Raw genomic sequence first — 27,017 nt, 5'->3', positions numbered from 1 at the left:
CACGCACAGCCCTCTGCGCCTCGGTCACGCGCGGCGGGCCGGGGCCGGGGTCCCAGGCCGGGTCCCGACAGCTCCGTGCCCCAAACACCGGTGGGTGGCGGGTCGGTCGGGAGGATGGGCAGAGCGGACGCCCCGGGCATGACGCTCGCAGCACCGGCGCTAAGGGTGGAAGCGAGGGTCCCCCAGGCGGTTCCTCCCGCGGTGCGGCCGCCGCCTCGGGCAGGAGAAGAGGCCGGGGGGCGGGGGAGGGGCGTGGAGGGGGGTCGGAGCCGGGTGGGGGGAGGCCGGCGAGGGGGGGGGGGACGCGGGGCGCGGGGCCTGGCGCGCGGGGCCCTTACCTCCTCGCCCTGGCCGAAGCGCAGGCCGAGCGCCGCCACGCGCTCCACGCGCAGGAAGCCGTCGGGGTCGCGGCCGCACACCTCGAACACCTGGCGCAGGCGGCGCACCGAGCGCAGCAGAGCCGCGGGCGCGCCCGCCCAGCCCGCGCCGCCCGCCATCCGCGCCGCCCGCCGCTAGCCCGAGCCCCGCGCCCGCCGCCCGCCCCGCGCCGCCATCGCCGCGCGCCCGCCGGGCCGGCCGCCGCGTGGGTCTGCGGCGCAGCCTCCCTCCGCCCGGGGGCGGCGGCCGTGTCAGGCGGGAGGCGGGAGGCGGGAGGAGGCGGCGGCGCGGGGACTGCAGACAAAAGGAGCCGCGCGGCTGCGAGTGGGGCCGCCACGCGGGCCGGCTGACCTCTCGCGCCCAGAGCCGCCGCCGCCGCTGGCTTAGTTTCCCTCGGAGGACCGAGCTCTTCTCCTCCCGGGGGTGGGGGTGACAGGTGTCCGGGAATTCAGAGCAGCCCGAGGCCCCGCCCCTCCGCGGGAGGCAGCCGGGCAGCCTCTCCTCCGCCCGCAGTCTCCCTGTCCAAGGCCAACCCATCTCTGCCCCTTTGTGGTTTCGGAGTGCCCAGTGTGTCCCAGGTGCTTCATACGGTAGCGTGGTCGACTGTGACCGCCATCTCCAAGGAAGCTGAGACCCAGAGAGGTTCAACTACTTACCCGAGGCCACACAGCTCGGAGAGGCAGGGCCAGGATTCCTGTTCAGCTAGATCTGGGTGGATCCAGACCCCCTACTCTTAACCTCCTCTGTGCTGCCTTGGGAAGAACCGCCTGCAGGTCTAGGACCACACAGGCCTCCCTGAGGACAGTCTCCGGGCCTGGGACCACACAGGCCTCCCTAACAGCCCTCGGGGCCAGCGTGGGGCTGGGGAAGGGTGCAGAGAGGGGAAGCAGAGACCCTGGGATAGGGGAGGTGGAGAGAAGGCCAGGGGCAAGCAGGGAAAAGGGAAAGCTAGGGACTTCCACTGGGCTTGCCTGTGCAGGCCTCGGGGACACCAACACCTTGGGGAGGTTCCCTCCCTTCCCAGGGTTCCCACCCTCACCCCTCCCTGGGAGTCCTGGATGCCCAAGCTCAGAGCCCAGTATGGAATCTCAGTCCTAAGGACTGGCAGCAGCGTCCCGGCCTGGACCTTCGCCTCCTCCCAGGAGTCCTCAGCTGAGCCTTTCCCGCAGCTGCTCATGGTGACACCCAGCCCTGCCTGGGGGCCTACAGGACCTGGCCTGGCTCTCCTCTCTCCTTCTACCTTGTTGTTCAGCATGCCAGACCCTTGTGGCACCCGTTGCCCCCAACCCCCAAACGGGCTTCAACGGAACCCACCCCAACATATACTTTCCAGCTCAAGGTTTCCTCCTCCAGGAAGCTTTCCTTGATGCCACCCTACCTTGCCCATTAGTCCGAGTTCTGGTGCCTTCCTCCTGATTCCTATTTAGTTTTATAGTTCTCTGGTGGGGTGCCATCTCCCCAACCATACTGGGAAACCCTTTAGAGCAGGATGTGTCTTAATCACCTTCTTGTCCCTGATCTCCAGCCAAGAGGGGTCCAGAGGAAGGAAGCCCAGAGAAGATGGCCCTGCCTCATCATTTCCAAGGGCAGTGCAGGGACTCCTGATTCCAGGGGAGGCTGGGCCCAGTCCTGCACGCGGCTGTGTGGCCTCCTCTCTCTGGTCTCAGTGTCCACCTCTGTGGTCTCCTGCTCAACTCCAGAAATTTCCTATGCAGCAGCCACCATGTGGCTTCTCTGATGGGGTGCCAGGTTCCCAGGCTGAAGCTCCAGGGATGAACTTGACCTTTAGCTGCCCTTTCCTCCTTGACACTTTAATTCCTACAGGAGCACCCTCTGCGAAGAGAGATCCCTGAGTTTGAGGATTGGTGAGTCCAAGAAATGGGAGAGTGGGAAAGGGGAGGCCTGGGGGTAGGGGTTTTAGGAAGAGGGTGGCTTTCTCTGCCAGCTAGATGCTCCTCAGAAGAAATGAGATTTCTCATCTGTACAATGGGGGTAAGAGTAAGTAATAGCTCTCCGAGGGCTGAGTGAAGATGGAGCCACTGCGTGCATTACTTCCCCTGCACCCGTCCTATGACATGGAGGCAGTGCAGGAAGAGAACCTGGGGTGGCAGGGGAACGGAAGAGGCTGGAGGCAGGTGGTGGAAGCTGGGGCTGCTGTCCCGAGTCCCTCACATTCATTCCCGCACAGCAGCTCAGGCCTGTATTCTTCCACCCAAGAGGCTCAGCACAGCAAGGGGATGGGCAGGAGCTGGGGCTACCCCTGCTGGGAGCTGCTGAGTTGGCTCTTAAACTCCCCAACATGGGGGACCAGGGGAGCTGGGAGATCACCCCCCCCCCACATCAGTTGGCAGAGGCGGGTGCCTCGGATCTGAGCGTGAACAAATGCTAGGTGAACCTAGCCCTTAGCCCACCCCAGATGCGTGGTTCTCCCAAAAGAGGCTCACATCAAATTCAGACGTCCCCTCCTCAGGGGAGCCCTGCCCGCCTGAGCCTGGCTCTCCTGCACAGCTTCCTTTTGGCGTTTGGCATTTTTATCTCTGCCGGGGCTGCCTATCTCCCCAGCAGGAGGTGGGCTGGGGCTGGTCCTGTTGCTCACCACTGCCTGTGGGGGCCAGCAGGGTGCACACAGGCACTCTCCTGGTTGTCATTGTTCTTGCTGAGTGCCGGGGGACAGAGAGGAGAGTGGCCACAGTCCTTGATGAGCCCATAGCTGGGCAGTCCTGACATCATGTGATCTGTGCTGAGGGTCCAGGCTCTGGGAACCCAGGAGGGCCTGCTCAGCGCTTAGGAAGCCCCTTTAAGCTGGTGCCGTTTCCGAGGTTCCGGGGTGGTTAGGGGTGGACTGGGTCCAGATCCCAGGGCTCCCAGCTCCTTGGTCTGAGAGCTCAGAGTGCAGCCCCAACAGGTATGGCAAAAGAACACCCACATCAGGGTCCGGCTGCAGACTGGGGACCTGGGGGTGCAGGGGGTGCTTCGAGGAGGCAAGAGGCCCCTTTAGGGGAGGGGTGAGCAAGAAGGCGGGAGCCTCCCTGCTCCCCTCTTCCTCCAGGGGATCTCCAACAGCTGCACAGCCTCAACTGCACCTCTGGGAAATACACAGGGAGGAGCAGCTGGGTTCCGGCCCGTTCTCTAGGGAGAAACAGGAGTTTGGTCAGGTCGATCCCTGGCTGAGAACCCATCTGCCCATAGGCCTCTCCTGTTTCCTGTCCCTCCTCACTCCTGTCTGGGAGCAACCCAGCTCCCTCCTGCCTCCTGCTTGGGGTACCTTCTCACTCCCACCCCCTCCCTCATCCCATTTCCTCTGGCCAACTCCCGCCCTTCCAGGTTCGGTGGAGTGGCACCTCCTGCAGGAAGCCTCCCCTGACCACATTCTCGCTGCCTGATGCCTCTCCCCTGTGCTCCCGTAGAATTCTGTGCAGAGAGGTAACAAGTACAGACTGTGTGGGGCCACCCTGCCGATGGGGCGAAGGCCGCGGTGAGCGTCAGGTGAGCTGATGTATGTAAATGTGTGTATCAGCTGGTCAGATCAGGGCCACGCGCAGTGAGTTGTAGCGATTGTACTGTCCTGACATCTCTTCCTCCTGCTATTTATCAAGGGCATCTGGGAAGTAGGTATGAAAGCTCACACAGAGACCACAAGATCCCAGAGGGCAGGGACGACTGTGTCATTTTCCTTTTGATTTTCTAGCTCCCAGCTCCGAGCACAATGCCCAATCCACACAATCAAGGTCTGCGAAGGGATACACTGAGGGAGGAATGGGCAAATACGGTGTGGTGGGCTGAAAGATGGCCCCCGAACCGCACCCACGTCCTAACCACGGGCCCTGTGAACATTACTTTATTGAGCTGAGTCGCAGGAATCCTCGTAAGAGGAGGCAGAGGCCGATTTGGCACAAACAGAAGAGGAGGCCATGTGGCCGCGGGGGCAGGGGTCGGAGGGATGCAGCCAGAAGCCAGGGCCCGCCGGCAGCCCCAGAAGCCGGGAGAGGCGAGGGAAAGCATTTTCCTGGAGCCTCCGGAGGGAGTGTGGCCCTGCCAACTCCTTGTTTCAGACTTCGGGCCTCTAGACTGGTGAGAGAATGTTTGTTGTTAAGTCAGCAAGTCTGTGGGAGTTTGTTACAGCAGCCACAGGAAACCAATACCTGTGGGATAAATATTATGCGGAAGGTATGGAAGGTTATTAAGAGCCAGGCTTTGGAATCGCAAACAGCTGAGCTGGGCACCGGGGTCTGCTGCCCATGTAGCCTTATCACTCTGGACAAGTCAATGTCTCTGGGCCTCAGGTTTCCTATCTGTAAAGTGGGGAGCGTAGTTCCTACCTTGCAGAGTCCCACAGGGTTTTCATGAGCAAATGGATGTAATGCGTCCCGCCGTGCCTGGCACGTGGCGGTTTTTACTGCGTCAGCACAGGGAGGTGTAGAGCCAGACTAACAGGAAGCATTTCTGATTCTCATCTGTGGGCCTTCACTCATCGTCCCTGTTGCCCGAACTGGGGCAGGAACCACAGTTCTTCCTGCTCACAACCTGCTGTTTGGTTTTGTTTTGTTTTGTTTTCACCATGAGTAATGATGGTCTGGAGAGGGAGAATGTGGTGTGAGCCCTGTGCCTTCTCACCTGTCCTGACATACACTCAGCCAGCAGAGCCTGCCGGTAGACCAGCCCGCACTGCTGGGGGCGCCCAGGACCCTGGCAGCGCTGGGGGGTGTCCAGGGTGAGCAGGGCATCTTGAGACCTTGTCCCTCCTCACTGGGAGGGGTGCCTGGGAAGCCAGAGGTTTTACTAAACGCAGTTGCCCACCCAGCACTTTCTCCGACCCACAGAAGGGAGCAGGACCAGCTGATTGCTAACGCAATTGGGCTCCAGATCCTTTCATTGGAAAAAAAAAAATGGCTCCTAAAAGTGGCTTTGGGTCGGGGCACCAGCATTTATCCCCAGGTTCTTTGCGGGGCTCTCACCTGCCTCAAGCCCACTCTGATCCAGGCCATCCTTGCTTCTAGCCTGCTCTGCTGCCCCCTGCTGTCAAAAAGAAAAACTCCTATGTCTTCAGCATGGGAAGCACGCAGGCAGGCCCTTTGCAATCAGATCCCTGCCTGTGCCCTGTAAGACGCCGCAGAACAGCAACACAGCCGACCACACTGTTACACACGTATTAAGCACTTACTGTCTCCCAGGAGTTCTGTGTGGCATGGGCCTCGGTTCCAAGACAATGACTCCACATGGAGTTGATCAATGAAATGCCCAGCTGCTTTGCGCATGCAGTTTCTTCTGCCTTGAATGTCCTCCCTTCCTCCACCCCCACAAATGCCACCTCCTCCAAGAAGCCTTCCCTGAGTGAGCTGCCCTCACCACTCTGCTCTCATAGACCTCCAGGTGGACTCTCCTGGAGCAGCGGTCGCCAACCGGTGGTCCGTGAGGTCTGAAAGGTTGGCGACCGCTGCCCTAGAGTACTGCCATGATACTCAGTGATGCCCTCCCTACCTGCTGCCCCTTTCTTTGGACAAATCACATAACCCCTGTGTGCCTCATTTCCCTCACCTTAAAGCAGAGGTAATTATAGCAGCACCTCATGGGGTTCTTGGAGACAACAGAGCTGATGTGTGGCGAGCCCATGGTGCAGTGCCCGGCCTGCAGCAGGCCTCGGTGAAGGGTCGCCAGCCATACCAGGCCAGCAGAAGGGTCTCCCCTGAGGAAGAAGTGGAGATGAAATTGCCAAGAGCCCCCAAGAGCCGGAAGGTGCTCCTTTCAGCTGGATCACCCAGGAGGAAGGGCCCTGAATGGTAAAATCCATCCTGGGAGGGATTTTGCATGGGTTGTTATTGTGCATGGGGTCCTTCCCCCATGAAAGCTTCCTGATCACACAGAGCCTTAATTGTTATTCAATAACCCCATAGAGCACCTTGAACAAGGCCTGGCTCCTGCATCCGGAGGCCCAGGGTGTAACCACGAGGACAGGGACAGCTGGTAATCACAGCATTGCGATGAGAAGCTGTTCCTGGACCAGGACGAAGGCCTGTGGGCACCAGGAAGCATTTCCAAGAGGTGCTGAAGCTGGGGTTCACTCATGAAAACAAGGGGCCTGCGAAATGTTTGCTGGATGAATGACTAGATGCCGCTAATGCAAGACTCAGTATTTTGTTAATAATTTTTTTCTGGTCTCCTGTAGAATCCCAGGTATGAGCGTGGGTGGCGGTGGTAGTGTTTTTGCTGAAGGTGCAGATCACCTAATTCCTTCCTGCCTCCATCTGCGATGACCAAGTTGGTAAGAGTATCCCTCCCATTCATTCCTCATCTTCCTTTGACTTGGGGGACAGATTCAGAGATGGAGTCCCCTGATTTTGGCCAGCCTGGGACTAAGGCATATCTTTATGGAGTTTTTAAATGAAGAAGATCAGGGTGCAGTCCCCACAGTGGGACAAAGCAAGGAGGAACATGAGAACAGAAGGAGCCAGCCTCCTTCCCGGCCTGCAGCTTTCTGCCCAGGCACCCCTGCTGCGCGTGCTCGCGGGGCCAGGCGGTGCCCAGCCAGGGTGACCTCCTTACACAGTCACGACTCCACACCCTATTTCAGCCGCTTAATGGACACATCTCCACCAGGACAAAGCTCTTGGTCATTTTTCAAGACCCAAATCCTGTCACCAACCCTGCCAGTGAGCAAGCCAAGACGTCTTACTGATAGAGACCAAGGGAGAACGCGGGGTGAGGGAAATGCCTGCCACCACTGGGGGCGTGCCTCGGGGGTCAGGAGTGTTGGACTACTTCCTAGAAAAAGGGGAACACTGTGATGTAGGTTACATTTTTACTCTTCTTCAGCGCCTCCTGCCCCTCCCCATCCCCATGGGAATGAACGTTTCTGGCCAAGTAGTTCAAGTCCCCAGACTAGCCTGAGGGTGTCCCAGACAGAAGGCAAACACTGTGCAGGCAAAACAGGGGCACAGGGGCCCCATAAAAGAGAAACCACGTGATCCACACCCTCAAGGAGCTGTCTAGGGATAGCGGGTCCGTACCCTGAAGGCATCCCTACTTGTGACTGTGATGCAGGGAAAGGGGGAAAGCTGTTTGCAGTGTTTGGGGATCCTCTGCTCCGGTCTGTACGCCTGGGCACACAGGGAAATGAGTTTTGATCTCTCCCTCCCCCGGGGCCACAGCTGGAGTTTGCCTTTGCCTCAGGGGTGTGGGATGGGCCAAGGACTAGCCGTCTCTCCAGGGGAGGGACCTGCCTCCTCAGCACTTGCCTCTCACCAGCAGGTGTCTAGCTCCTGGTCCTTTAGCCCTGTGTTTAATTTCAAAGTGTCCTGGCTTTTCTGACCGACTGCTCATTTTAAAAGAAGTCCAGGCAGCTTATCCCAGAGAATAGGGTCACCCTCGGTCTGGCGGGCCCTAAAAAAAATTTGGTGGCGTTCAGGACACAAAACCCCCAAATATGGCACCTTGGCATACCAACTATCTTGAGCTGGAGCCTGAGAACATGGCTGAGGCCGGAAGGTCACTCTGACCTTTCCCCGGCCCTTCTCCCCGGAAACGGGGGCACAAATCCTCCTGCGAGAGGGGCCCTCACTATGACCAGAAGGAAGGAGCATCCTTGTCTCCAAAGACAAGGCCAGGAACAGACAGGCCTCACTCAGTCCTGGTTTACTTAGCGCATCCTCGGACCTGCTGTTTCTGCACAAAGGACCCCTCTGTACTAAGCCCAGTGCAGAAACACTCCTAACGGTTCTGTCAGCCTTTCATCTCCTCCCGAAGGCTCCTGTGTCACATAAAACTTAGAACGTTGTAGACTTTTCCCCTGTTAACCTGTCTTTGTTGGTTTCATTGTCACACCCAGCCAGGAATCCTAAGAAGCCAGAGGAAAACCTTTCCTTCCCCAACATCTTTCACCAAAGTTACTCATTTTAACAGTTGAGAGAGGATCTGGAATGGAAACCCACTGGCTGGGGAGGGGGAGTGTGGGGGGCGGGGGAGGGGGAGGGCTGGGGTGGGAGGGGTGGAGAGGAACCCAAGACATTCTTCAAAGAAAGGAAATGGCCTTAATCTTTCAAAAGATCAGCGAGGAGGGAGGAAAGTGAGGAAACGGAGCTGAAGCATGTGAAGAAATTAAATAACTCCCCACATCTTAGAGCAGATTGAATTTACATTTTACTTAAAAAAGGGGGGAAGGGGAGTACATACACAGGGAGGAAAATGGGGTGGGGAACAATGGTCTGAAATAGGTTTCTACCATGTCCCCTACAATGACCGGTTTTGTCTGTTGGGCAGTATTTCTCCTGCTGGCGAACAGCTGCTGACAATATTAACAGGGAACTGCTGAGTGTAGGTCTGATGGAAAGGAGAGGGAGTTATCATATACAATGTAAGTTTATAATACACAGCATTTTCTTTAAATGATGCAACGCAGTCGCAGGAAAAAGTTAACAACACTAACACGAGAATAATCAAATTTTTGTTTGTTATCCATGTACAGCAACTAACTGCTTTACAAAAAAGCAAAATAATACAATATATCATCACATGTATTTACAGTGTAGTAAATATACTTTTCTGTCAAATTTTACACAAACTATTTACAGGTGAATATACTGCATTAAAAAAAATTGTGTGGCTGACACTAAGTGAGTTTTCGTAAAAGTCCATTGCATAACATTGACTAAGACATGCCTCATTATGCCAGGAGATGGAGGGGAAATGGAAAAAAAAAAAGAAACAAAAACCCCAAACAAAACTGAAAAACCCTAAAGACCACCACGCAGGGAGGGTTGCCCGCTTCCATTCGCCCCCCAGAACATCCGTTCTGACCTGGGCCTGGCTCAGGATCTGCACCCAGAAGGGAACAGGTGTGGAGTGACGAAGCACAGGGCACTCGCCACTTCCCCCGAAGCCAGTGAACCGTGTCTCCATGTTGGCAAACAAGGGCACACCCCCGGGGCTGGGGCCGTGGTAAAACAGGCAGACTACACACAATGGATAGTGATGAGTTCATGTTTTCCTCTTGAAAAAGTCCGGGGAAAATCCACAAATCAAAATCACATGACCTACAAATGTCCTTTACAGAACTTGCATCAGATTTTGCAAAATGGGCAACTTGCTCTGAATGTCAGAATTCCCCGAGCAGAGCACAGGTACGAGGCCTGGAAAAGCACTTCACCCCTCAGGGGAGCGTACGTGAGCGACTTATGTCCTGCGCATTTTAGTTATGTGGAGAGCTGGATTTTCCTCAAAAGCCAGAAGTTCTTTAAACAAGGAAAATTTAAATCTTGGAAAGTTTTCAAATTCTTAGGATGTATTGGTCAAAAGTATGTTTGTAGTTCAAAGAAGGTTCAATTTGATTTGTGCAACGCTGATCATTTCATGAGGTACTTTAAGTGAATTCATGCCATTCATTACATTAGAGGGCAGTGCATACCTTTAAGAAATACCATCCCTTGGAAAACGTGTTTATGGAAAGATAAATATTTTTTTTAACAGTAAACCTTTGGAAATTTATCTATTTTGATGAGAGAAGGAAAACAGCATAATAATACCCACTGTCATGTGCACCAAACTAACCGACAAAGAAGAAAAACAGGAAACCGAAATGATTGAAGGCTCATGTTGGTCTTTATTCCAGGAGCCAAGAAGGTGTGAGACCTGCCCCGAAGCCCTGGGTTGTGCAAGAGCCAAGACCGGAACAGCAGCTTGGCATCCTGGGCACTGGGCTGTCAGGGACCTTTTCTAAACCCAGTGCTAGTCTTAGATTCTTTATAGTCTTAGTTGCTCTGTTATTATAAACAATCTACTCTAATGCAGCCTCTACGAGTTAAAAACAAAAGTGTAGTTAATTGCACCTGTCTTCAATATTTTCCAATAATTTTATGTCAAAATACCTATTAATACTAAGGTTTTTTTTCCTTTTATTTTGGCAAATGGTCTTACTTTTCCCAGGACTGTAAACAAATTAAAAAGATTAAATTCTTATTATTTCTGAATATCAAAAGCAATTTTATTTACATTAACATATTACATTGTTACTGTGTGAATAAATGTGAAATGTGTTATATTATTAAAACCAGAACACTTACATGTACCATTATTCATTGACTGAGCTGTGGAACTGAATTTACTGAAATCCACTAGGAAACAGCACTACAGGAAACTCCCCTCTCAAAGCCACTACATCTTAATGTATAAAGGGAACCGGGGACTCGGGGGAGAATATCTTTTTGTAATAAATATGGTTTAGTCCTGAATTGGAACATCTAGATACTATATGCTCACTGAAGTCGAATTGTTTTGCATACTGCAGGTACCCCAAAGACACTGGGTCTGCGTTACTATGGAAACCCCACACCATGATAATCCGTCCCATTCAGTAGAGCAGCACCTCTTAAGGTCCCTTACAGTCACACTAATGCAGGCTGACTAGTCTTTTCACAGTGATTAAATGCAATTCTATCATATACAACCCAAATGTTTTGCTAAAGAAATTCCTGATTCTTTTGGAGGGAAAGGATACAAGACAAACTATGTTTTTGTCAATGACGTTTTTGTTAATATACACCACACTCCCTCTTTCTGGGAAATTATTAAGCAAAGTAAAAGCAATAGCTACTCAAAAAGTCACGTACCATTTCATGTTGCTCTGGAGCTAATACAAACATCTATACAAGTTACCTTCTTAAAACAACTTTCAACACTTTGTTCACGGATTACCCTGCTCAGAATTATTTAGGAAAGAGGAGGAGGAGCGGAAAATGTATAATTACTATACTCAGTATAGTTTTGGTATATAAAAACAAAAAACAACAACTTTTTAGCATAGTTAAAGATTAAAACATAATCAGCTGGAAAAAAATAAACTAGTTTGGATGACTGAGTTTGGATAAGGCCTCAGAACCCATCGCTGTAATTCGGTAATGTTACGATATATGTGGTTACACTTATTTTCCTGTAATTATTGCTAATACTCAAGTGTTAGTATTTCTTAAGAACCCACTACAAAATAGTAAATCCCGCCACCCCCCGAAGTACCTCGCCTGTGGCTTATGGTATGAAACCACTGAGGCCTGACCTTTATGGCTCCTTCGGTTTTGAAAGGTAAAAAAAGTCCACAGCTAAACGTCGGATTAAATATACTGGGGTTATAATATTATTTCTCCCGTGAACGTCTACCTTGGAAGTGTGTACACAGACGGACACTTCCCTCTGAGGAGGAGGAAACCAGAGGCGGGCTCTGTGCACATGGCCTTCCCAGTCGGCAGGAGGAAAGAATCCAGTCTCTCACCACTGCCATGTTCTCAGGTCAAGTGCCCTGACCTCCCACACTCTGAAGTTGTTCTGCACACTTGCCTACACCAGACACCGAGAGTAGGAGGGAGAAACAGCTACAGGAAAAGCAGCATTAATTTAGGCAATGCTTCCAAGAGTTGATCATCTGGCAACGCGGCAGCCGGTGGGCTCTTTATAAACAGGAAGTGCAGCATCACAGCCGGTGGTGAGGGGTCCCTAGTGCAGAGCCCGCATACGTACATATGTACGTAGGTACGTTAGGTCTGTTTGAAAAAGGAAACAAAGAAAGCTTCACACGATCTTCTTAATGCTATTACGTTTGAAACTGCCAGTGCTTCTCTGCTTCTGCACTTGGCTTGCGGATCCATGGCGAGTTCGTCCACTGTTACAGTGCCCGGCGGTTGGGGAGAGTTCAACGTTCTCCTTGTCGATTCCTGGAGAGAAACAGAGTAGCCAGTTACACCCTCTCTGGTGTGAAGCGCCAGGATTGGATCTCACGGCTTGTATACAAGCTACAACCTGGAGGACTGTTTTTGCATATTTCATTTTAATAGTCAACTGCTAGAATGCTTATGAAGACCTTGTCACACAGAAAAACTCACCCTTTGGTAAGAAACTTTTGCTATCACAGCAGAAAAACAGCACAAGGAAAAGAAACCCATGGGAAGTCGCTAGAGGCAGGCCGGCCTGAGGTGAACTCAAGATTAGCAGGGAAGACAAGAACTCCTTCCTCCAAGTCATCCCAGCAGCTTCCAGCAGAGGTCAGCTTCTCGCCACACATCCCTGCTGCTGTCCATGCACACAGCACGCACACTGTGCAGTTACAGAAGATACTGAAATCCGTCATCTCAAAGAAAGGCAGAGCTTTTTATTTTTCTAATCACAGTGCCTGTCCCAAAGGAACTCAGATTTTTACTGAGAAAACAGCATACCACAAAGACCACACTGCAGAGTCTCTGCTTTGACCTCTTTTCCACCGTGGCCAGCCAGCTCATGTTCCGCACCTTCAACACATGCCTCTCATTTCTCTTCTGGAGGGATGAAGCCTCCCAAACAGGGCCCTACAATGCGTCTTACAAACAATCTAAGTAGTGACTTCATAACAGTGACCAGAAGCAAAAACAACATATTATTTAGCCCTCAGATTAGCAAGGATTACAAATTAGACAGGTAACGGAACAGTGGTTACCTCGGGGAAGTGGTGAATGACAGAAGGCATGAGGGTGGCTTCTAGGGGTGCTGGTAATGCGCTGTTTCTTGATCTGGATGCTGAATTTTTAAGTGCTTACTTATTAAAAGTTCATATGGTTTGTATACTTTTCTGTCTGTTACACTTCAATAAAATTTACCAAAATAATTAGACCAATTATACCAACCTTTAGCATAACTACTGGTGGGAAAGCAACCAGCTGGAGAGCATGTCAGCAATTTGTACCAAAATGTAAAGTACTGGCCCTGGCCGGGTAGCTCCGTTGGTTAGAGCAGCGTCCAGATAAACCAAGGTTGCAGGTTTGATCCCGGGTCAGGGCACATAGAATCAACCAATGAATGCATCAGTAAGTGGGAGAACCAATCGATGTTTCGCTTTCTCTCTCCCTCTCTCTCTCTCTTTCTCTCTCTCTCTCATAAATTTAAAAAAGAAAAAAAGACTGCTTAAAAAAAAGTACTGGTTGATATTTACTGATACAGAAAGATGACCATAATTTAGGAGTTGGGGGATGATAAAGGCTGGGAAAACACTGGCCAAAATATGTTACCTTTGGATGGTGTTATTTCAGGTAATTGCTACTTTATTCTTATCTGTACCATTTGAATCTTAAACATTAAATGTGAGAATGGAAAAATTTTCACTTTTGGATGAAAAGTAAAATTTCAAGTCTAAAACTATGTTCTAGCAAATGTATGTAGATCCACCCATGTCTTTATTGGCTCGTGAACAGAAAACAGATTTGCAACGAGTGCCTTCGAGGAGCCACATACCCTTCTCTTGAACTCAGCCTTGAACTCATTCCGAGTGTAAGGTGTCCACAGGCACACGGCTGACTCACTCGGGCCCAGAGGGACTTGCTCTCATGAACTTATCAGAGAACTTGGGCATCTGTCAGTGTTTGCTCGTGAGTAACAATGTCAGCAACACGTCTCCAGGGGCCACGCACAGTATCAGCATCGGTTCTAATCTAACCATGTGGAGACGATGAATGGAAGGAAACACACCACCATGTTCACAGAACTTTCCTCTGAATAACAGAACTCTGGATGATTTTTATTCTCTTCTGCATGTTTATTTACATTTTCTCCAGAGCTCTTTAAAAAAAGAAGCAACAAAACTGAAAGAAGGCTGCTCATCATCTTTTGAATGTACCTTGAACTTGTTTGTACAGGCTCTTTTAATGGCCTTGCCTATCTCTACAGGGTAAAATTCAACCCATATTTTTTCTCACCTGTTTCCTTCCTGATGCATCTTCTGTCTCCTACCAGAACTACTTTCTCTCTCCTTTTCCCCCTCCTGATTTTATATGGCATTTATATTTACTACATTCTGCTCATCCTCTCACAGCTGGTGTATACATCTTATTTCTTCTCCTAGAATAAAAGTACCCAGGAGGGCAAGCGGCTCTCTGCTGGCAACCTGCCAGCCTGGGCTGTGTGTGGCCCCCTTTGGCGCAGCCCGGCCACTGCTAGGCTGTGGCTCACTCTGGAGGAAAGCAGTCATCACAGTGCAAGGTGGCAACGCCTCTGAGGACAAGGGCCTGCGCAGTGATATGAAGAATTAAAATGAGCTCTGGCCAGTTTTTCTCAGTGGTTAGAGCTTTGGCCCATGGACCAAAGGGTCTCCGGGTCCAACTACCGGTCAAGGGCATGTACCTCAGTTGCAGGTTCATCCTGCCCTGGTCAGGACACATGCAGGAGGCAACCAATGTGTCTCTCTCACGTTGATGTTCTTCTCTCCCCCTATCCTACTCTCTTTAAAAGCCAATGGAAAAAAACATCCTCAGGTGAGGATTAAAATTACATAAATTGTACTTACATAGATTAAGTCACTGAAATGAAGGTGACTTCAAAGAAATACTAAGAATATTCCATTTTCTGTTTTGTTAAGCAAATAACCTTCATATCGCTACATAAAAACATTTTAAAGCCTTATTTATCTCCAGTTACATTTTAAGGGTAAAAAAGCAAGCCATAACATTTTATACATACTATGACCTCAACTATGTAAAGAAAAGAACCTGGAAAGAGAGGTACCAAAATGTTAACAGTGATTATCTAAGAGTGGTGGAATTATGGGTGACCTTTTCTTCCATTTTTCTGAACTTTCTATTTTTTTCCTAACGAGCCTGTGCTCCTTCTAATTAAAAGCATTACAAGATCTCTTGGCTGGTGTGATTCAGTGGTTGAGCACAGACCCATGAACAAGAAGGTCACTGTTGGATTCCTGGTCAGGGTACATGCCCCGGTTGTGGGCTCCATCTCCAGTGTGGGGTGTGCAGGAGGCAGCCAAGCAATGATATTCTTTCTTTCTCACTTCCTCTCTCTCTCTCTCTCTTTCTCTCTCTCTCTCTCTCCCCTCTCTCTGGAACAACAAAAAGTTACAGTATCACTCACTGACTTAGCCCCATCACTCATAACCCAAAGATTCAATGCTATGTGAGAGGTTGAGGTCCTACCTCTGCTCTCAGATTCAATATTCTTCTCAGTTCAATTCTTGTTTTTGTGTGTGTTTTCTTCCTATTTAATGACCCAATTCTACACTCACACACAGGTAAATGTGGTATGGCTATGACTCCTAAGTTAACCGCACAGCAAAAATGTTGTACACTAAGGATCAAAGGAGAAGGTGACATAAAAATATTGGATGGTTGTTTTCAAGAAAACAATAAAATAAAAATTGCATTATACTTACACCAAAATATAGCATCTTGAAAAAACCAGGTTGTATGACAAGAATGATCTTAGTATCAGGTTATGGCATTTAAGTTTCTAAGCATCATCCCCACTCTGGAGAATTTTGGCACCATTCATTGTTTTTACCCTCTTAAAACTGAATCTAAAAACTTTCTAGAAGTTGGTGAAGGATTTGGTCTCAACGTTCTAAAGGAAAAACTGTCAGATTGTCAGTTATTCTGCTCCAATGGAGACAGAATCTACCTGGACTAGTCCCTGCTATGTTTTAAACTAGTCAGCAGACCTCTGTGCTGCATTGCTTCTCATTGAGGCCTCTCTAGAGCTTTGCATCCATTTCTCTCACGCCCCATGCTCTCCCTTCTGACCCTCAGTGGGCACAAAAACAAAAATCTATGTAGTGACAGAAACCCAGGGGTCATCACTCAAGTGGAATCAAGGTAAAAACTTCAATCAAGGTCCTGATTGGTTAGCTTGGATTCCCCCGCAGATGAGCTGTGGCCAAACATGCAGCCAGTGACAACCATGCAGGGCAGAAGCAGCTGGGAATCCTCTATAGCAGTGTACTAATAAGCACTATGCTCAATGGATTGTGGTAGTATATTATGGATAAAGATGCAAATCCTAAGTAAAAGGTGTTTTTGCTCCAAATTTAGTGAATTGAGTAAATTACATTACATTATAGTTGTTTAAGTTACATGTCCATTTCCTCTGCTTGCAAGTGAGTTCCTTGAATGCAGGTATCAGGGTTTGCTTATTCTGACAACTGGGGACATAGATCTGGCCTGACAAATCATTAAAACACCTAATTTTGGTGTTTGTTTTTTAAAACACCAAAATCATTTCCCGAACTAGAACCTGATATTTTCATGACATGATAAAAAGGACTGGATCCCTTTTAGTTCTTGAGAAGCTGAGGGAAAATGGGTTAGGTGATTTGTGAGAAGTTAGACAACAGCAATGAAAGCCTAATAATAACCCCTATCTCCCACCACCTGCACAGCAAAAATAGTAGGTTATGACTGCATTGCTTAGCTTATTACACATTTAATGGGGCAAACCTATTCAAAAAGTCTTATTACATGCACGAGATGGCAAACATGTCAGAAGACCCAGGTCTGAGTCTGGGTTGGATCAGATCTAGTTCTAGTTCTTACTCTGGCCATGAAGGATCAGCAGGTTTGCCTATTTCAAAGGGTCCTTAGAAGAATCAGACGAGATAATCTATGTGAAGACTTTTTGATAATATAATTACTATACAAATTAAGATTCTCCTAATAGCTGAAATAACAAAGACCACATGATATACTAAAAGGAGTTTTAGAACAAATGCATAGAACTTGAACTTTATACTAGAATTTGTAAAATTACTGAAACTAATGTAAATAAGCACAAAAAATAAATCTTGGAAGAAAAGACAACTATAGCTTCATATGCTTTAGTAAACACATTCATGGGTACATGTTAAATATAAATTTAGAAATATTTGTATTTTGAGCTAGATATGCAAAATAGTAACTATAATAATTTAAAAAATTTAATGGACTTTCATCAATTGCTAACACTTTTTCTATTTAGTCTAATCTTTCTACAAAATAATTATAGAAGAATAAAAGAAAAAAAGGCATCTTTTATAGATTAGCTGTGAGTATATCATATCATACTTTTTCCTTCTTAGTACTTAGAGCTAACTAAGGACCATATTCCTTTTTTAAACACACAGGTGATAGAGTGGACAGCCAGGTTTAATTTGTAAGAAAATACTGGGGTTGATTTTTTTTTTACATTTGGGAAAAGAAATACTTCCTAAACTAATAACTCCTCAAACCACACACCCTGCTTACTCTATGAACTCTCCAGTCTCTTGCTAACCTGCCCCTGTCAGTCCGGCGCTCGGGGAGCAGAAACAGCTCCCTGTCCTCAGTCTCCTAGACCAGTGGTCGGCAAACGCATTAGTCAACAGAGCCAAATATCAACAGTACAACGATTGAAATTTCTTTTGAGAGCCAAATGTTTTAAACTTAAACTATATAGGTAGGTACATTGTTATTAACTTAATTAGGGTACTCCTAAGCTGGCCTTTGCTAAAAACGTCCTCAATATGGTTGAGGTATGTTCGCTGAGATCGACCCCTTCCAACTCTCCCATCCACACTCGTCTTGTACACCTGTTTCGCCCAGGCGGAAAACCGACTTCTGTGCATGGGCCACGAAGTTTCAATCGCACTGTACGTGCGCGCCTGCACATGGTATTTTGTGGAAGAGCCACACTCAAGGGGCCAAAGAGCCACATGTGGCTCGCGAGCCGCGGTTTGCTGACCACTGTCCTAGACCAGAGGGCACATAGGGACCCTAAAGCAGCGGCTTTCCGAGGTCCCCGGGCGCTAAGCCACTGTGCCTACAGGGCCTGGTGAGTGAGTCTCATGCCGTGTGCCCAGGACGAGTACAGGGAAAGCAGTGTTTCGTGCAAAGATGATGAAAGGGAAGAGTACCTTGATGAGGAAACAGCTGCATGAAAACTGCTGATTTAGAGCAAGGCAGGGATGCTTCACAGACACAGAATGAAGAAAAAACAAGAGTGAGTGATGGCCGTAAGACATAAAAAGGGTGAAATGTGATTAGATACTGGATACTTATGTTCCTGGGTTTCGAAGGAATCTGGTTTTAACTATTGAATTCTGACCATTAATTTCCTAAATATTACACTCTGTAAATAAATGGCAGAACTTACAATTTTACAGACAGCTGTGTTTTTATCACCTTTATTACAATTAAGCATTTTAGTTTAAATCAAGGATTAAACTTAAAAATACAATTTAAAATTAGCAGAAATTGCACCAAGCAATTGCTCAGTTTAAAATTATTTTCCTCCCTTAAATACAGGGCAATAACAAATAAAAAGAAAAAAATAAATCAAGAAAATACCAGATAAAGTTCTGGGGATACTATAAGCAGTTCACTAAAACATTCAAATCACTTCTGAGATTTTTAAGTAGCCTCAAAATAACTTTAAGAGTGAGACATTTTACACCTGGTAAACATGTTGGGAGTTTACTGACTTAGAGCTAAGTCTACAGGCACACCTCGGAGGTATTTCAGGTTTGGTTCCAGACCGCCACAATAGAGAAAGCTCTAATTTTTTACTGGTGGAGTAGCTTCCATTAGTAAAAAAAATGCAACATCCGTGAAGGACAATAAACAAGGTGTGTCTGTACATTTGGGGAAACGGTTTTGAGGAACTATCACTGTGCACACAGCTGTCACACTGCTGGTCTAGGAATGCCTCCCAGGAGGGGGTCTGCATTACAGAAGCAAAGTGAGTGGACAACTGTCAGGCCTAGACCCAGCCCCAAAATAAAGTGAAAGAAAGGAATTAAAAATAAAACTCAAATAAGTATTTGCTCCAAAAATATGCAAGTTCATTTATTAACAGTAAAATAAGCTGATCAAAGAAAAATATTAAATTTCTTTTCTAGTAAGAAACATTTAAAATAGCCCTAGCCAGAACAAAATACCACGCTGCTGTAAAAAAGAAGGAACTCTTGCCATCTGCAACGGCATGGACGGACCTGGAGAGCATTATGTTGAGCGAAATAAGCCAGTCAGAGAAAGATAAATATCTCATGATCTCACTCATTTGTGGAATATAATGAACAACATAAACTGATGAACCAAAATAGAGCCAGAAAAAAAACACAAAACATTTTAGAATATGATAGAAGTAATCCTGGTATCTGCAGATTTTTAATATTTCTTATAACTTTTGTGATATTATACTATGTTAGTACAGTTTTGGTAACATTATTATATTCAAAATCTTTTTTTCTTGAAATATTTTTATTGCATGTAATATTATACTTAAAACCATTTTTCTTGATATATTAAGGTTTATTGCATGTAACATTATATTTAAAATAATTTTCCTTGAAATATTAATGTCCATTGCATGTAACATTATTATACTTAAAATAAGTTTTCTTGAATTATTAATGTTCATTGCATGTAACATTATTATATTTAAAATAGTTTTTCTTGAAATATTAAAAAAAGAAAAGAACAAAATAAAATAGCCCTAGCTGGTTTGGCTCAGTGGATGTAGAGCGTGCGGACCAAAGGGTCCCAGGTTCGATTCCAGTCAAGGGCACGTACCACAGCTGCAGGCTTCTCCCTGGCCTGGGCCCTGGTCAGGGTTCATGCAGGAGGCAACTAATCGATGTGTTTCTCTCACATCGATATTTCTCTCTGTCTTTCCTCTCTTTCCTACTCTCTAAAAATCAATAGAAACATTTAAAATAGAACACAGACTTCTTTTTTAAAAAAGTATAATACATACCTCACACTTTTTGGGGGTAAAAAATATAAAACTTTTGCCATAATCATTACCCGATTATTCTTAAAAAAATACTCCTTTGAACTATCAGCATACTTTATGGTAAAGGTACAACATGATGAATACCACAAAACAAGTAAAATAGTTAGCTGTGTACACTTGACCACTCTTACTCTTCTAAAACCTACTTGAGGGCAGGTATCATGTTCTACCAGCTCCCCCACTCCCTGGGGTCTAACAGAGTCCCCTTGTATGTAGTAAACAATGAATATCTGTAGAATAAATACCTGTGGACTTTTGGTTATCTAGGCTTACTCTTGTACTTAAAATAAAAAAAAAATGTACATGTAGAATTTGTGATCAGAAGAAAATAACTTTAGCTCCAAACCCGGTACTGAGATCTATGGGGAAAAGCTGTTAAGTCTTTGGTGACCAGGGTCTCCTTCATTTTTAAATGTCCCAGGTATACACCTACAAAATAGGTGTTCAAATGTTTACTGAATTAAATTACAGTGTGAAAAATAGGAGGTCTTGGTAGAATATAAATTAAATTTCACATTAGAAATGGGTCTATTTGATTTCTTTTTAAGTCCATATAGCTCCATCTCAGTTTTTATTTCTGGTACACTTCCTGTGTAATACCTAAAGAGGATGCAGGGAGACTGCACTTGAAATGGGCGTAGAGTACTCAAAATAAGGCTCTAAAAAAAGGCTTCACTGCTCATTATCTAGAACCATTCATGGCTTGGCCTTATGCAAAAAGAAAGTCCCAAATTAACAAAAAGAAAGTTAATATTTAGCATAATAGCATTTTTAGGTAAACAGGGTTTATTTTCTAGTTTTAATCCTGGTTCTTCAATTCACATCTAGCTCGCTACAGTGTACCTAATAATGGATCACAATGTCAAGTTTGAAATATTCTTATATATCACAGAATAAATGCTATGGGTTCTCTTGAGGACTATTTTAGTGGCACTTGGGAAAATCTGAAGAGGGAAAGTTTTATGTCCATTTGGCTAAACTGTCTATTTATGTTCAGCTAACACAAATTTATATGCACTGACTCTGAATACAGTCCATTGGCTCCACGAATGCCAAGTTCAATTTCTACGAGGGAGGGAATCAGAAGACAGTTATGCATTTTAAATGTGGATTTATAAAACAGTCCTGTGCTAAGGGGACAGACAAGTGGGCTATGATAATCTCTCAAGAAGAATGCATTTTCAGAGTCAAATGCTTTATTTTAAGTAACCACCACTTCCTCAAAAGCTGGTGACTGATGAATTACCAGCCACATTTTTATTTAAGTAAGGTTAAATCAGGGGTGGGCAAACTTTTTGACTCGAGGGCCACAATGTGTTCTTAAACTGGACCGGAGGGCCGGAACAAAAGCATGGATGGAGTGTTTGTGTGAACTAATATAAATTCAAAGTAAACATCATTACATAAAAGGGTACGGTCTTTTATTTCAATAGTTTTATTCATTTCAAATGGGCCGGATCCGCCCATTGGGCAGTAGTTTGCCCACGGCTGGGTTAAATGCTTGGGAGGAAGAAGTTCATAAATTTCTTACCTAGCTGATTTCAGCAAAGAATGCTGGAAACTACAAGAAAATACAGTTCAGTGTCAGAGCCTGCTAAGCACCACAGAGTTAGAATCCTGCATTGACATGGAAGGTCTATGGCAAAGGGCTGAGCTGTGCAGAGCAGCAACTTTTGCTTTTTCACACAGGACAACAGAGCATTCACCTGCTTACAGCTCAGTTGACTGGGCACAGATTGATGTTGGATAATTTGATAATAAACTACACAGAGCTTCTTTAAACATTTCTGATGGGACCTGGCTGATGGGAATGGAGATAGGGAAACCTGCTTTCTGTACAGCTAAATAGCCAAGTTGAAATGCTAGACTGAGCCTGGAATCTGGCTAAGATTCATCACTTCTTTCAGCCCACTGAGACCAGCAACTCAGCTCCATAAATTGAGGAGACAAGGATATGATTACATGGAGCTAAAGACATAAAGCAGTATACCTAATTACATACAAAGTATTAACTCCTGTTAAGAGTATCCCAGGAGAGCAAATAACAAAAATACAATAACTGGGTACAGAGATGAATCAAAATCCTTCATGGAGATGAACCCACAATTTAGAGATAAAAATGGGTTTCATGGGAGAATAAAGTCATGATTGAAAAGATAAACCTTTTCTCCAAAAACATGTAGTGAAATAATCTGGCAAACTAAAAGACACACAATTTACAATTTAGAGACCGTAAATGCTGAATACAGTGATTATACTTAGTTAATTCTATTACTTTTAAAACTTCAGTGTCTTTTGAAAACAGCCAGAGGTTTCTAGGGGGTAGTAGTCTATTTGAGCACCGTCTCTGAAGAAGCACTGGAGGTGACACCACTGGTTTAAAACTGCAACCAAAACCATACAGCTATTCTCTGATTTTTATAAACAATTCTAAGAGGTTACAGAATAGGACTATTTTTTTTAAAAAGGCAAATGATATAGATAATGTCCAACAAGAACATAAGCGATTAATCAACCAGCAGGGGAAATTGTACTAGTCACCTTTATTCTAAGCCTGATTATTTTACTGTCTCCAGTAGAAATCCCCTACCAATTAATCTGGATACTAAAATAAAAATTAAATAAAAACCCAACAATCATTTTGACAGGTTTAACATCACGTTAGTAGTAGCCAAAGAGACAAAAGTTTGCTCAAAATGAATCTAACTTTAAAAACAAGAGAACCAATATTAATTTTCTCACTGGGATCAATATTATAAGCAACAAATAACCCAGAAAACAGAGAGCCTTACAGAAGAAAAGGAGTGCCGGACTTGAGGTAAGGCAGATGGAAGTAATGAGGCGGCAATACACAAACAAACAAATGAAAGAACAAGGCAAAGGAAGGCAGGAAGATGACAGACACATCATAGCTTTATAAAGCACTGAATGTGTTAGAAAGAACACTGGACAGGGCTCTAGATAAGAACTGTACGACAAAGCAATGAGCTTAGCTCTTCTAAACCTCGATCTCCCTATTGCACACAGCGCTGTGAGCCTAGAAGTAAGTAACCTACAGTGCTCCCAGCTCCAAATGCTAAGATTTTAAAGGGTGGGGACAATGGTGAGGGAAAGAATTCAGAGGCCGCAATATCCAGAAGAAAGTACAGTTTAGCTGTTGCCCTTGCTTTAGCAGTTGAAATGCCAATTTTGAGGCAAGAACATTGGCAGATCCTAGGGCAGTGCTTTTCAAAGTCCCTGAGCACGAGAATCACCTGGGTTGTTTATTAGACTAGATTGCTGGAAGGGCCCCACCTTGGGGCTCCTTGTGCAGGAGGTCTGGGGTGGGATGCTAGCATTTGCATTTCTAACAAGCTCCCAAGAGATGCTGACCCTACTGGTCTAGGACCACACTCGGAGACACACTGTCCAAGGGAATAAGTGACAGAGGGCAAATGAACAGGGTTATATTGTGGGAAGGGGGAGGAGTTGGCCAGGTTTCTCTTATTTCTTGCCGAGAACTGCAGGGGTTGGTATAGAACCTGATAAGGCACAGTAAGGTGAGTGAGAAATAAATGCTGGATCAAATTCTTTCTTTTGCTAACAAAAGCTTAATAAATATAGTTATTTAATATAATGGCTTATAATATGAATTGGGTATCTGCCAAGGTACAGATGCTTAAATGTTTATGCAAAACTGGGATTATAACCCAGGGATTCTATTTACGGATCTTGAACATCACAAAATAGTTATAATACATCATTTGGCTTTTTAAAAGAAAATCCATGCTACCACTTAAAAGTACTATGTATAGTAACTTTTCCAATAATGGAACTTTAAACACAAAACCTTAAAAAAACACACATTTAGAAAGGTATCTTTCTGAGTAGAAAATGTGGCCATGAAGGATGCTCTTCTTCGTTGCCCACTGTCATCACAACACATAACGGCATCAGTTCTATAGCCAGGACCACCCCCAGGGTCATGAGTTGTATGAGACCATTCACTCTGACGCCCAGTGAGCCCATAATTCTGCAGGTCTGCCACGTCTGCCATCTTGTCCATCTCAGCCCACTGAGCTATTATTAGCTCTCATTTCTCAGGGCATCCCCTTAGTCGCATGTTGAATTGCATGCTTTTCCCACCTGGACCTAAGAGTGACTGACTCCACAGTAAGGAGTCTGCTTAGGAGCTTTAAGATGTTACTGCCTTGAGGTGGCCTTTCTGTCTGGTTGTGTACTTACGCTACCTTTTCAGGCTGGTTTCTAGATTGTTAGGTGGCTGCTGGCTGCAGGGAAGTGGGGTTCTACCTTGTGTTACTGGATATAGTCTGCTCTGTCAGAGACACAGAAGCCCTTGGGGCAAGGTAGTGCATCTGGTAAGGGGACTGTAATTCTGTCCACTTATGGGGAATGCGCTTTAGGTTGCTCTTCCTGCCCAAACGCTTAACTTACAACCTTGGAACACTGTGAATATTAAATATTTCACTATCTAATATATAAATGTTTAAAAGTAGAAAGCTTTATAGAATAACAAATTCCAATCAGCTACAAAGTAAAGAAGAAATGTAAAATGAACCTCATGATAAAAAAGGAGCAAAAACTGCTGAAACTGGTAACAAGGGAATTCCTAATGTTGGTATATTAATAGTATTGTTCAGATTTATAAAAAGATGACATTTACTGACCTGGGGAATGCTGGGAAGTTGCAAGTGAGGTCATGGAATTAGAAAGGTTAAGGTTAGCAGTGATACTAAGCTGGCTCTGCACTGCAGGAGGATAAGGAGATGTGGGTGTCAGGAGGGACTCCTCACTGGTTTCTTCATCAATTCCAGGCAAATACGTGTCAATCAAGGCATCAAGAAATTTAACAATAAGCTCAGCATAGTCTGGGATTTGTGTTTGCTGTAATGGAAAATAGGAAATTACTTTAGCTCCATTCTTTTTTCATCCCCTTAGAAGCCAAAAATGATTAATTCAATTTTCATTTTAGGCTTCAATTTACTATTTTTTTCTTCCTTTGTATTACAGATCATTTAAAAAAGGGGGTGGAGTAATATTTATAGACTACCATGAGACTCACAACTGGGAATATAATTTGGCTTACACTTTCAGGTTCCAGAAGAACCTGCAATTACTGAAAGCCATGCACAGACAAAGACCAAATTAATCCTGAGACAATACAATTACAGGAATGCTGTCTAGTCAATTTTCCAAAACAGAGAAAACAGGCAGAGCATGATCATTGCAGCTGCCATTTAGAGATTCACTGTGAAGGGCTCAGAGGGTTACTTGCAATCAAACTTCAGAAATTCCTGCATGGTGTAGTTATTTCTGTGATTTCAGGCCCATTTTTTTTTTTTTTAATGACAGCCTTTACATAGCATGAGATATTCAGTGATAACTAACCAATATAAATTAACTTCCCAATTCTTAAACTTACAATAAGTTTTAGGTAATCCATACAATTTAGTGGCCCTGTATCTGCAATGCTGCACTAGGTACTATGGGAGGAAGAAACAGACATCCTGCCTTCAAGGAATATCAGAGACCATATCTAGAGAAAATAATTAAATACACATTCACGTAGCACTGTACCAACTAATGCCAATCAAAGAACAAATGGAATAGGAGTAAATAAGGGCATATTCAGGGAAGAATAAATCTAACCCAAGAGGTTTACATGAGGTAGATTTTTTTCCATTATGTAATTTTTTAAAAATTGAGGTTTAATTGAGTTATAACATTAGTTTCAGGTCATGAGGTAGATTTAAACCATAGGCAATGCTCCTTCCTAATTACAAGATACTTAAGTGTGTGCATTAGCATCAGCAGATACACGAGGGACTGAGAGCAGAAACTTTACAGAGATTTATCACACCCTTCTGAAAAGTCAAACATAAATTGAACTGAGTTGTTTTCTATAAAAGCTAATATATAAACATATTAAAGGTGCTGCCTCTTAGAAAGAATCTGTGGTGGAAACTTTAATAAAAATCAAGTGTTTATTGTGAATCATCATTTTGGTTTTCAGCATATTCTGTGCTTTTAAAGCAGGCACACTAATATGAATAAAATCTTTCGTTTTGTCAATAGAGAAAAACACTTTTTTCTTACCTTTGAAAAGGGTCCTGCAAACCGCCACAAACCATTAAAACCAAAACCTGCAACAAATCAAATGTTACTCTTATAACAAGCAAGAGACTTTTAATCTTAACAGAAATTAGTTACATAGTTGATGATACAGAAAACAGATACCCCACATTGAAAAATATGTGTCAAAGTAGACTAAAACTCACTTATACTCAGTATAAAATCATACTTTAATTTTAAAAAGTTGTCCAACCAGTTATTTATTGAACATAAAATCAAGAGTAAGAAAATGGCGTATGGAGAGAGAAGTATAAACAAGACTACCCCTTCTAAAGAATTCTTTAGTCAGTGCATTTTATAACAGCGCACATGTTAGCAAGGGCACCAACCATCCTCCTCCCGATACATGTATTTACTTTGCAGGTAAGACGTTTGGTATTGTGGTGGGGATTCTTCATGGTACACCACACTCTGCACAATTCCATGAATTGGATTTAATAAATTTGGATCTTGGCACAATGACAACAGAGTGTTGATCTTAGAGTCCAACAAATTGTGCCTAAAAGACAAAAGTCAACAGGAGAACATTTTATTTTATTTTTTTTTAAATACATTTTATTGATTTTTTACAGAGAAGAAGGGGGAGAGATAGAGAGCTAGAAACATCGATGAGAGAGAAACATCGATCAGCTGCCTCCTGCACATCTCCCACTGGGGATGTGCCCACAACCCAGGCACATGCCCTTGACCGGAATCGAACCTGGGACCCTTCAGTCCGCAGGCCGACGCTCTATCCACTGAGCCAAACCGGTTTTGGCAACAGGAGAACATTTTAAAGAAAAATTAAATGAAAATATGTACTGAAAAACATATTACACAGTTCCCAGAACCATGTGATAAAAATGAAGGGGGAGGAGTGGTTTTCTAAAATTTCTACAGTGACTCTGTGTGTTTGCTTTGTTGCTGTTGTTTTTAGTCATCAGGGAAAATATGGTACAATTAATCAACTAGTACTGTCCATATAACCATGCTTA

General features: G+C 45.3%; 2 protein-coding genes and 1 long non-coding RNA gene across 4 annotated transcripts in view; 1 reads left to right on the top strand and 2 right to left on the bottom strand.

Annotated features, from left to right (window-relative positions):
- The window catches only part of RAB11FIP4 (RAB11 family interacting protein 4), a gene marked incomplete at its 5' end in the record, with an annotated part of 94,543 nt that extends 94,046 nt beyond the window's left edge, over positions 1-497 (bottom strand). Inside the window, one exon of the mRNA XM_081110127.1 lies at positions 339-497. Coding sequence (XP_080966253.1) covers positions 339-497 — 159 coding nt within the window. The remainder of the gene's footprint in view (positions 1-338) is intronic.
- Positions 498-6,269: 5,772 nt separating this feature from the next.
- On the top strand, positions 6,270-10,427 carry LOC308532250. The gene is made up of 3 exons (XR_013996970.1): positions 6,270-6,417; positions 6,542-6,637; positions 9,980-10,427. It is a non-coding gene; the product is annotated as an uncharacterized lncRNA (long non-coding RNA).
- The window catches only part of NF1 (neurofibromin 1), a 238,183-nt gene continuing 221,118 nt past the window's right edge, over positions 9,953-27,017 (bottom strand). For both annotated transcript variants that reach the window (XM_081109596.1, XM_081109597.1), the window contains 4 exons: positions 26,400-26,542; positions 26,008-26,054; positions 24,579-24,795; positions 9,953-12,071 (listed from right to left, as the gene is read on the bottom strand). In XM_081109596.1, coding sequence (XP_080965722.1) covers positions 11,929-12,071; positions 24,579-24,795; positions 26,008-26,054; positions 26,400-26,542 — 550 coding nt within the window. In that variant the 3' untranslated portion in view covers positions 9,953-11,928. The remainder of the gene's footprint in view (positions 12,072-24,578; positions 24,796-26,007; positions 26,055-26,399; positions 26,543-27,017) is intronic.

The sequence above is a fragment of the Myotis nattereri genome (assembly GCF_964212035.1).
Source record: "Myotis nattereri genome assembly, chromosome: 16".
NCBI classification, from domain to species: Eukaryota; Metazoa; Chordata; class Mammalia; order Chiroptera; family Vespertilionidae; genus Myotis; species Myotis nattereri.
Note: the sequence above shows the minus strand (reverse complement) of the source record. Positions and strands in the feature narration are given on the sequence as shown.